This window comes from Liolophura sinensis, chromosome 1, assembly GCF_032854445.1.
Source record: "Liolophura sinensis isolate JHLJ2023 chromosome 1, CUHK_Ljap_v2, whole genome shotgun sequence".
In the NCBI taxonomy this organism is placed as follows: Eukaryota; Metazoa; Mollusca; class Polyplacophora; order Chitonida; family Chitonidae; genus Liolophura; species Liolophura sinensis.
Window position 1 is genome coordinate 50,086,600 of NC_088295.1, and position 12,441 is coordinate 50,099,040.

At 40.2% G+C, this 12,441-nt stretch overlaps 1 protein-coding gene across 1 annotated transcript; it reads left to right on the forward strand.

The window, feature by feature from the left end:
• The first annotated feature begins 1,822 nt into the window (after nt 1–1,822).
• LOC135467563 (arginine kinase) lies at nt 1,823–10,565 on the forward strand. The gene is made up of 5 exons (XM_064745339.1): nt 1,823–2,040; nt 5,670–5,929; nt 8,029–8,177; nt 8,902–9,067; nt 9,647–10,565. The coding sequence occupies exons 1-5, from the start codon at nt 1,890–1,892 to the stop codon at nt 9,968–9,970; spliced, it is 1,050 nt and encodes a 349-aa protein (XP_064601409.1). The 5' UTR covers nt 1,823–1,889; the 3' UTR covers nt 9,971–10,565.
• Nucleotides 10,566–12,441: the final 1,876 nt, after the last annotated feature.

Below are 12,441 nucleotides of genomic sequence, written 5' to 3' on the forward strand. Positions count from 1 at the left end.
TGACATTAGACGCTTACTTAGCCTAGATATGTGGGCAAACATATGTGGCTGGCTGTGGATTATTAGCTATTCGTGCTTATCGCTATACAGTGCTGGGTAAAAACCACGTCCAACGGTGGTGCCACCTGACATGTCTGTCTTATAACCAAGCATGGCTAACAACATAAAACTTTGCAATTGATCCCTATGTCTGCCTACCCGTCTGGGAAAAATAAGAAGCCGTTCAAGTTAAAAAATAATGACTAACATAGGCTCATCGACCTACAATTTGTAACGAATATTGGTCACGTAGACGATTTATAGACCAACATATATAGGACTGTATACTGTACTTACAATAGAGAATTCTGACAGAACTTTACACTCTTCTGTATAAATTTGTTGGCTATTTTAGTATTTCACTTGGCTATAACCATCATATATATACCAACATGTACATGCTTTCACCTGGTAACAAATCCAATACCCATGATGCAGTAGAAAGTATTCTAAAAATTAAGGAACTAAAATACATGTTCGCATAATATGCTTAATATAAGAAATTTCAAATCATGTATTTTGGGATTCTGGGAGTCATCAACGTACATATACATGGATAGAACATGTTTCTACACGTAAGGCACTATCCAAGTCACCGGTCGATGATAAGTGTCATTTAGTCTATGTTCACTATGTGCTTCTCGTCGGGTGATAATGCTTTACTGACAACTGTGTGACGAACGGCCATTTATCTGTGTACGTACGGGTCTGTATATCACACGACCCTAGCTCTGTCCTTCTCTGACAGAAGGCGGTTGGCCTTATCACACTGAGGCGAGCAGCAGTGCCAAGAAACCAGCAGGTCTTATTGATTATAAGGGCACGGGGCAGCTGTAGGCAAGACAGCTCTCGAGTTTTATTCGAGAAGGGCAGTTTGACCTGCAAGAGTCGGTCATGACTCCAGTCACTCATTTATAGTCTCGGGGAGAGCTCACCTTAACTGGAAAGAAAACCCTGAATACGATATTGTTCTAGGCTTCTTACACTTGTGCTTCTGGGGATAATTTCGGAGCTATAGAGATGTCCCCATGTAGCCGTTAAATAACTATTTAAATGAAATAACTATGCATAAGCACTTAACTACCATATACAATGATGATGTATGTTATATATGACGTGCACTTAAATAAAGGCTGCTTACGATTATGGTCGAAGGTTTGCGCTTTTTTAAAATTAGAGATCACATAAAAAGTTCCAAAAAACATTTGATGAAATTCTAAAGTTTTATGTAGTACTATATATATATATATTATTATTATTATTATATAGACTATAGGAAAGCAGTTCACACATTTAGATGTATCATCGTGAGTTGAGAATGTACCGGTACTTGATCTGGACCGAAGTCATAAATACATGTATATCTAACTTTAGTCACATGCAACAGGTTGTACAAAAAATAATACTGGAAAAATATTACGATGCGTGTGAAAAATATCCTTAGCAATAAGAGCTGGGCAAGATCTCCAGGTAAATGTTCAAGCTAATGGAAATATATGTTCAGCCAATAAACACACAGCCCAAGAAACATACATGTCTCCATTTCGCTTCTTACCGACAGTATGCAGTGAAATATGTCACGTTACGGCTAGGAATGGTGTGGATATAACGTCATATGTAAACCCTACGAATCGTGACCCTCTTCGAGACCCTCTTCAGCCTAGAGCATAGATCACCCTGACGTCATAGAAGGCTCTGGACCAATCAATGCGCCGGTATAGACAACTCCCTGGACAACCAAGAAGAAGCATTTTAAAGCTTGCGACGCCAACCTGGGCCAGTTGTGTCAGTTAGCTCGAACTGCTCAGCTCTTTACATCATCACTCGCCTGTCAAACCTTCCGAAGAACCATGGCTGACTTAGCTGAACTCTGGGAAAAAGTAAGCAGCAATAAGGACAGCAAGTCCTTGCTGAAAAAGCATTTGACCAAGGAAGTTTATGAAAAACTGAAGGATAAAAAGACCAAATTCGGTGGCACCCTCGCAGACTGTATCCGTTCTGGTAAGACTCAAATCTAAGCTAGGCCTTTAATATCTCATTGATATTTCATGCACTAAAGACTACTTTAATTTAACATTTAGAGGTATGGTTAGGTTATTTTATCGGACTTGTAAGTGTATTTCTGCTGAGCTAAACATCCCCGGCCGGCGCTCGCTCCTGCAAGCTTTGTATAACTAGACCTGATCAATACAGCCGGCCGGCATACATCTGGGAACTGCAGCAGAGAATTTGTGAATCAAACATTTCCTTATTACAAGTAAAATGCGTAGGCCTATTTGTATAAAGCATTTTCTACGTGCCAATCCGAAAACCCGATATGTCGTTTTGTGCACCAATGAATAGTGTTAATAGTACTAGCGTTACCTACCGTAAACAACACAATAAATGGGCGGAAAAGGGCGCGGCACTGTCTTTTGAGAAAGTAAATTTCAAACGAACAGTGATCTGATCCTGAATCACCATTAAATATATAAGTGAAATGGTTATTTTTTGCGTGAACGCTTTAAATGTAAACTGTTGCATTAACCGGATGATCTTCAAGGGTAGTTTGTCAATGACACTACCGGTGTCAAGTCCTTTGCCTGTGTTATCGACGATATCTCTGTCCTTTTACACCCCATTCACCCTACGGTCTGGCGCAATCGGAGGAAAAACATTTCGTCAAGCATTTGTTGTTTTAGTTCTGTGAAGGAATTTCCTGCGGACACAAATGTTTTAAATATCTTTTTCTCACCCGCACAGTTCACATTCCAGTGCCAAATGATGAGATCGTCAAAACGTTCTGAGATCATGATTTTTTTAAAAATAACGGAGTAGGTTTTTGCCGCTTTTTTAAGAGAGGTGAATAGTGCGCTCGGCTGATGAAATGCTTAATCCCTTATCGGATTATAGATATCAGTATAATGTAGGGTGAATCAGGCATTTGCTGACATTCGTATCCTTTCCCTGACCCCTGTATACTTTAACAAACTAGTACATCATGTAGGCCCTACACTTCTCGGCCATGCAGGGATAAACATTGTTGATGGGTGTTGAGTCTCTGAATACATCTGACTAACCCAAGCCAAATATTTATTTAGTTGGATGGATGAAACAAAGTCAATATGACTTTTAAAATCTTGAAATGACCCTGAATATCACAATATTTTGTATTAGCTCATATGCAGTTCTTGCATCTGCCGGAGTAGCCCATTCATAGTGGACAAGAATGTAAGCAAAGTTCTTTCGGCTGTCTGTGTCTTTTATGTGGCGTTCATTCAGTGTCAATCCAAATCAAACTATAAGCTCGATTGTAACTTGAGTACGTGTTACCAGCGGCATATATCGGCCCATTCGAATCGACCAAGCTATGTGTATTGCTTTTTAGATTGGACTCTGAACAACTAGCAGATCCTGTGTACACATGTATAGGGAAAACGCATCCAGTTTTTAACTTCCCCCTTGATCGTGTACATGCTGGATATGTATGGTACATATTGTACATTATGATGGAGTGAATGACATTTAATATATATTCACTTATACATGGCATTCCTGCGCGTAGTCAAACAGCGCAAATTGAATCTAGTTGCAATCAAATATTTATTACGAGCCCGTTTGAGGCTTGCATCAACATGAAATCGCTGACATTTGCGAAATAGACCTCTCTTTAGAAATATATCTGCTCGCTAACAGTACCGACTCCATATCTTCGAAACCTGCCGAATGGACGTTTCCCTGGGTATATATACACCCTGTACGCGTTTCCGTGGTTTCTGCAAGCACAAGCTTGCCCAGCTATGTGGACTTACATCTCATTCATGTACAGCTCTCAGCTCTGCCAGGATGAGCTGATGCCTCGCAGTGAGGCTAAAAATACCGCTGGCAATAATTGCCCCAGGTCGCTGTAATACCCCTTGGTTGGTTATGCGGCTGTGGATAGAGGGTATCCACGCATAGACCCAGCTTCAACGAAACGGCACCAAACCCTTTACCAAATTTGTCGATACTGGAAAGAGCAGCAGTAGAATCGTATTTCTTGTTGCCATAGCCCTATATCATCAGCTATAACAACTCCCAGCCCGTGCAGCCGTTTCCTTAGCCACCACGCTATCTGTTATATCTGGTTGTGATTATCTTCTGCTATCTGCCCCCCTGCCCTTATGGTGTATACGCTACAGAGGAATATAGCCATGTCGATTAACTACACTCTGATCATGGTCTTCAAACGCCTTGTTTACTGAAGTGCGGCTAACACAGTCTGTGTCTTGTTTGTTGGGGTCTGTTTATTTTAGCTTCCAGACAAGCCTTGACCCGTATTGCTACAGCGTGGCAATCGACTGAATTTTTTTTAGGGACACCTTATTAACCGAAGTGGTTAAAGTAGAAATTGCCAAAACGATCTTAAAGTGACAATGCCATCTCTCGTGGCTTTGTTAACGAAAAAAAATCCATGTCACTGCCATGGAATTAAATGCAGAATATGAAATTGAATACAAAAGAATCAGGTAATATCATGGTGCAAACTATAGACGTTGCTTTAAAACATCTGGGGTGTTTGGCTGTGATGCGATTGAACATACGGCACCATGGTAACATGCTCCTGATTTTGTTTGATGTGTAAATGTCAAATGTTAATTTATGTACATCAAATAACTCTTCGATTCCCTTAGGGTATTATTTTATGCTTCGTATAAATGGGGCCTATTAAAGGGCGTCTGAAACATACGTACATGTATAGCACCTGGCAATATGCTGAGCTCTAATAGATCATGAAGAGAAATCCAACAACGGACACACGTTGCAGAATAACTATTGGACTAATATAGATGAGACTTTGATGCCTACACCTATTCAGTAAACTGGATAAGGATTCGAAGGAGTTAAAGAGAAAAGCTGATGTAAACTGGAAGCCATTTAGTTACATTGTGTGGTAGTTGGGTTTAAATTTTAAAATTTCATTACATGCATACTCTTCCGGTGAGAAAATCGATCGATAATCATTTAAATCAGTTTTGGTTCACCTATGAAATTGGTTCAAAAGCCATGTTGGTATCGTCTCGGCCACAAGCACAATAACGTATTAGCATTGGCGTCAGTCAGTCTAGAGTTGTTTTGTATACAGAGCAGACAGTCGTGCAATGTGCAAGGTAGTCTATATGTAATTTTCGACGGATCTTTCGTTGGTCAACACAAGTCAACAAATTTCAATTCATTTTAAATCTCAAAACAGCCATTTATACCAGAACTTTATCCCAAGGAAAAAGGTGTACTAAATCTATAAGCTTGATCTTTTGATGCCCACGTAGATTTAAAAAAAAAAGTCATTGCATAAAGACTAGCGGGAATGAAAGACAAAGATTGATGTGTAACCTGGGGGCTCCTTCTTTCGTTGTAATTGCTTTGTAGGCGTGGGAGTTGGGATCCTCAATCGTAAGAAGGCTTTCTTGATTGCAGTAAGATTTCGGGGATCGCGGTAAACATTCGTGTGCCACTGATTTCCGAATGGCATCCACGAACATTCATGTTTTGAGACGCGCAGCTTGTCCTTTTAGTACACTTTTACTTCTGAATTTTCTGTTTAGCACAGATAACTGTTCGTTATGCATTCATTCAAATTCTTGAAAATTTGTATTTCTGTTATCTTACAGGGGCGAAGAATCTGGACAGTGGCGTCGGCGTATATGCTTCCGACCCAGAGGCCTACACAGTATTCCAAGATCTTCTTGGTCCAGTTATTTTGGACTACCATAAGATTACGGAACTGAAACACCCAGCATGCGACTTCGGTGACCTTTCCAACCTGGGCTTTGGCGACCTTGACCCTAGCGGCGATTTGATCGTCTCCACCCGTGTGCGAGTGGGAAGGAGCCACGCCAGCTTTGGCTTCCCTCCAACCCTTAACAAAGAGGTACAACATATGGTGATAGCTGCATATATTCAGAAGAAGGTCACATTAACTTAAGGCTATACTTCATAACGTCTAGCTGAAATTCATGTACAACCATTTACAAAGGCTTACTATATTCCAAAAAAACGTTTTTTGCATTAATACTTCAAAAAATCGCCAGAGTGCATACTGAAAAGATACGATTTGCAAACGCAATCGGGCCTGCCAACATTTGTACAATAAGTAGTGTCTATGTCGGGGCGAAAAAATCTATACACATTAAGGTAAAATATACCTGAAGTTTTGTGCAGGTGAATTATTTTACACTTGCGGAATTTTAGGAAGTATTCACTTTCAGAGACGTTCGGAGGCATCTTAGCCTGTAACAATGGCACGTTGAATCCTGCTTTTCTCAGCACATAGGGGCGTCAGGTGTAAGCTAATACAGGCGCATGACTCATGTCTGGTCTGTAGGTCGGGCTGGTGTTTGCCCAGTCAGTTGAGAATGAGGGCTGTTCACACAAGTCCTTCCGTTTATAACCTTGACTAGAACTGCTTGACATGAAAACGTTCTGAATTATTCATGGCCAATTCAGAGGTTGGCGAAAACGGAGTCAGTTTTACGTTGTAACAGCTTTTCCAGATACTCACTAGTTTACGTTGTATCAAGTTTCACAACTAGCCTTAGGTTATTTTAAAGACTCTCAATTAATCACTTTAAACCATTGGAGAAACTCTAGCACAACATAATTAAATTTAAATCCCGGAGACGCGCTTTGATAGCCGTTCTAAACGTATATTGTATCTACGTCACGGTCAAAACGAACGGTTGAAAATCAGTCTAGTTGACTGGTAAAGTCCCAGTTACATGCGCGAGTCCTTAGACTTGTTGACACATAGTTTACGTCATGGTGCTTTATGGCATGGCTATGATAAACACTGGTGTGTTAATTTATTATGGCAGAAATGACGAACTGCACCTCATATTCTCCACAAACATGTATATTTTTACATAACTGTAAGCTGTGCAAGGAAACATTGTGTACAATCAGCGCTGTGATTACCCGAGATATTACTGGACTTTATATGGAATGTAAGCATCAAGCCCGGCACTCGTACACCAAACAATGAGCGTTCTATGCATACCCGTTCAAAAAGAAATATGTAAAATACTGTTATGAAAACAATAAATAAAGCTGGTAAGATGTAAAGGAGAATCAGTCACCAGTTTTCACTGATATATGGAAGATATTCTAGGCATGGCATTCAAATCTTACTTGTAATCCTTCGAAAGTCTTACGTCGTTCATACTATCTGTATGAAAATGTGGTATTCAGGGTAAGGAGAAATCAAGCAGTCTGTTTCCGGAATGGAAAATCGTTTTAAATCTTATTTAGGCAGTGCATTCAAAGTTTACCAGATGCATCTCTTGAAGTTGTATTTTCATCTACACGGTTGCGTTTGCGATGGCTCGTGCAAATGCTAAAATTTGGAAGCATTGCAACTGTTTTTTTTTTTCCACGGTTGCATTGTCTACTTCGTTTCACTGTATGGGTTTGCTACCTTGTACTTCCATTCCTGCAAAGGACACATACGTTAAGGATCACACGGGGCCCGTGGAAGTACTCCAGAGAATTTGTAATAGTATCCATTCCCGGAAGAATTAGACAAGTAATCGTAAGCACAATCGCAAATCCGTGGAAACACTGCTTCGCGGATTAGCTTATGATCCGCGCTTTGTGACAGCCAGTATATTATAGTAGTATGGATCGTATCACATTCAGATTTGTTGGGAGTGGAGTCATTAAATGCTAAATGATTTGACTGATTATGGGAATTCAGCTTATGTGGCTCCCATTATACCTGGTAGCTTTGTGCTTGGAATTCACGTCTTTGCGTTGTGAAATGGGTTCTTTGGTGGCGTCGCAACATGAGGCTAGTTTTAAGAATCAGTAAATATTGCAACATTTTCTCTCTCCTCTGTTGAAGTTGCGGTTATTTTGGTCACATCCAATGTAAATCGTTTTTAAGATCCGTTGATCCCTTAGCGTTGATTTCTAAAATGAACGACTGATCCGATGTTATTCTTCAAAAACGGTATCATTGATTGTTTTTCACAGCAACGGGTAGAGATGCAGAGAGTAACCCAGGGTGCTCTGGAGGGTTTGACGGGTGAACTCAAAGGGAAATATTATCCCTTGGAGGGTATGACCCCAGATGTACAGAAGCAGCTTACAGAAGACCATTTCTTGTTCAACGATAGCGACAGGTGAGATTGCCCAGAGCACAAACGTGAAGAACACAGAAACTGGAGATATTGTCTCGTGTGCAATTTACCGAAGGTCTAGATTTTTAACACACGAAATTCTGATCATGACTTACAGTGTGTTAGCTTATACTGGTATTAAGTCATATTTTATATTAAAAAAAATTTAGCCAGACTCAGCAGCCAATGAAGTTCTCCAAAGTCAGAGTATAACATCAGCAGATTTAGTTCACATTTTATACACTGATACACATTTCTTTTAGGCTAAGTACAGAATTGAGGACTTGGATTAAAGATAAATCTGGTGTTAAGTCTTAAACCAGTTTTGAACAACACGGCCCAGGGCCCTGTGTGTTACAAAAACGCTGCTGTTTCCGTAACTTGTCTCTGAAATCACTTAGCCTATTTTGCTCCAATCCAGAATGCATCGGTTGTGTATAAATGCCAGCGTTTGTAAAAGTGGTCATCGGGCCGTAGGATCACAAAGCAGCATCTCTTAGACTCAAGTCAGACATGGTGTTTATCTGTAATATTATTGATGAAGTCATGGTGGTCTAATGTTTTTATAAGTCCACGTACATCGACAATCCTGACATAATAAAGGAAAGAACAAATGAGTTAACAGTTTTGGACCGTCTTGATAGAGGCGGAGAGGAATTTTACGATTTCCCCATTTGTGTGCTCAGGGAACCTTTTCACACTCTATTCTTATCTTTTCTATATTCAGATTCTTGAAGGCAGCCAGTGGTTACGATGACTGGCCTACCGGAAGAGGAATCTTCTTCAACGACAACAAGACTTTCTTGGTCTGGGTGAATGAAGAAGATCACATCCGTATCATCTCTATGCAGAAGGGTGGTGACTTGGCTGCCGTCTACAAGAGGCTTGTGGGAGTAAGTTCACAGTATATTCTCTCTGTTCAGTTAGAATGGGAGAGTCGAAGACGAGCTACACAGAAGGTCTAAACTACATTAGAACCCATTGTTTTCTTTTGTGACGTTGCAGTGCGTGTGTACATCATATATGTTTATGAACGCACGTACACCGATAATTGTGGAAAAATAATGGAAAGAACAAATGAGTTCACAGCTTTGGACCATCTTGACACAAACGAGAAGGAGTTTTATAAGTTCTCCGTTGGAGTTTGTTCCTGAAAATTATGGTCCTTTAAAACGCCGGATTTGTTTACAGTGTGTACCTTGTTCTTGGAATTTGCATTACATGATAAATAATAAGGCATGTCCAAAAAATAAGTGTTTTGTTTGAAGTCTATCATTTAGATCTAGTGGAGATTCGCCGTTCAAAATACTTTCTCCTTAGACCCAAGGCCAATTTCAGAACGATATCAAAAACACGTAATTCTGACAAAGAATGTTTCCAAGTTCGTTAAAGAGGGAAAACTTTAGTTCAAACTCATACACATGTATAAATTCGTTGAACGGATTATCAATCTTCAATGGCTTTCATTCCAGGGTATCAAAGAACTCGAGAAAAAGTTGGAGTTTGCTCGTCTTCCCAATCTGGGTTACCTGACCTTCTGTCCAAGTAATTTGGGAACCACCCTCCGTGCCAGTGTGCACATCAAAATACCAAAAGTGGCCAAGAAACCAGAATTCAAAGAAATCTGCGATAAACTGAACCTGCAGGCAAGAGGTATCCACGGCGAGCACACCGAGAGTGTTGGAGGCGTGTACGATATCTCAAACAAACGCCGTATGGGTTTGTCCGAAATCGAAGCCATCCAGGAGATGAGGAAAGGCGTAGAAGAAATCATCAAGCTGGAGAAAGCAGCATAAACGCCAAGCATTTTAGTATACCAATCCAGCAGTCTTTCTTATTTATCCTGCAGAACCTGGTGTAAATATATGTCCTATAAAGATTTTGTGAGTGTCCCATTTTTAACTGATTTTTCTCGGCGTGCGACTGGCTTCATGCACTTGATAGAGTGAAATAGTTTTAGTTCCAGAACATCTATAACACCCCAGACATGCCGAAGGGCGCAGTATTAAAATCATGGCGTGAACTTAAGATTTATTTTTTGGCTTCGTTTGTTAAAACAAATGTATCCCTAGTGTCACAGCTTTTTAAATGAGGTTAATAACTAGATATTGAGTGAGGTGATTTTTGAGGACATCTCCGGGATGTGTGCACTGTTACTGTGTGAAGATGGAGGTTTAGGTTCGTTGTGCCCTCTTTACATCATACCTTGTCATTCCAGGGTTTAGCTGACCTTCCGTTCAGATCCTGAGCAGCTCAAATATGTCTTTTTAGTTATTCGTGAAGCAGTCTTTTGCTGGAGAAGTATTCAGAACTTTATTTGTTACCCTGGTGTTGTTTGTTACGGTTTTCAGGTAATAAATCCAATCGAAAAAAAAGACAAAAGAAGAAAAACGTTTGCTGTTTCCAATTTTTTTATTCTTTATCGAAATCACCAGATGCAAAGAACATCCATCGGTTTTTCATTTAGTGACTTTCAACGTCAAAGAATATCTTCACAGTGTTCTTAGAACTCGGAATCTACGAAATTAAGCTCTGAGATCTGTTTCATTCATGCGAACCTTACTCTCAAAACAAATCTACTCTTTCATTCACGGACTTGGAACTACGTTTTCCAACCAGTACTGTCCTCAACATACAGAAGCTGTACACTGCAAAAACAAATTTCCTTTTATCATTCAGTAATTCTGATTTCATATCATTTTTGTTATGCGGTAAGTATGAAAACCATGATATAACAACACGAATATAACTGGTGAATACTTATTCACATGATCTAAAGATAGTCTAACTCCAATGGCCACTTTCGAATCGTAGGGCTCGGTTGCTAGGATTAAGCCGGTTATACTCGGCATCTTCCTGAAAAATAACTTGCGAAATGGATTACGCCATAAAGAGCTTCAACTTTAATTATGCCGTTAATATTGTACAGAAGCAATCACTAACAACGCTTATGGATAAGGAAAATTCATTTTTAGGGGGGGGGAGAAATGCAGAGTTCATTTTGTAAAAGAAACATGGTTTGGACTTGAGGTTGATGTCATTTTGTCCACTACACCGATGTGGCCTTATGTCGAGGGCCGTATTGACTGATTAACCATGGATCAAGGTCAGGGTCGGTAAAATGGACCAGGGAAGGGAAGTTAATGTGGAATACCGGAAACGATGCTAGGAACACGGCCAATAATACAAGTCATACATGTAATAGCTTGTCCGCCAACATAAGCCAGGACTGATAAAATGTCAAGGCATTTTGATGTTAAATGTGATGACAATACGGCAGTTTGAGTCATTCTAGACCAGGGACGTCTGGTAAATTGCAACTAACATCACTGTATTATTACCTAATTCTGCTTAGGCCATGGTTGCTTGGGGTGTGTAATTTGCAACTATTTAAGCATTTACATGAACAGTTTGAATAAACTAACTAACTGAGGTAAACTGACAAGACGCCGTATCACCGGTTACGTGTGACCGATTTGACAATTATCACACTGCTCTTGTTTTACTCTGTGCTGTACGCCTTTAATTAGGCGTCGTTAACCGTAAAATTCAAGAGGCTAGAGAAAACACTGCAAGGTAAAGTACAGTCATCGATGTTTTTTGTAGCAAATAATTTTGGAAGTATTTACGGTTTACCTCTACAGATTAGCTCAACGGTTCTTTTGAAAAACAAGGCTCCATGTGTACTCCGTCTTTTTACTTATTTCTTTGATTGGTGTTTTACGCCGTACCGGACAGAGCCCTTGGGGAAACCCACTACCATCGACAGGTTAATACCTTCCCACGACCTGAGAGGAAGCCTCTTTTGACTTGAACTCACAGCGACAGCATTGATGAGAGGCTCCTGGATCACTGAGTCATTGTTCCTCACTGGCGCACTAACCACCTTGTCCATGGAGGCCCCTTACAGAGAATCTAAGAATACGTTATGAATAAGTGCATTCAGTCGGGAACTTAGAGCACCAACATCAAATTGGTCCAGGCGGTGAACTCTTTTTTTTCCTGTAAAAGGTGGCACAGTTACGCCCATAAAGCAAAAAGGTATAGTTCATATGTCACTGCAGCGTAACAACAGAAAATGATGTATTTTAAAGCAAATTAGTACCGACTTGTTTAGGCGGGAAATGTTCCACAAGCATGAGCCCTTTGCACGTGAACTATATATGTGAATGTCTGTGACAGGCTGTTGTGTTGTTTTTGATAAAGACAAGGCATTACCAATTACACTGGCTTCGTGGGGGGTTTATTCTGTGCTCTAAAGGCAGGC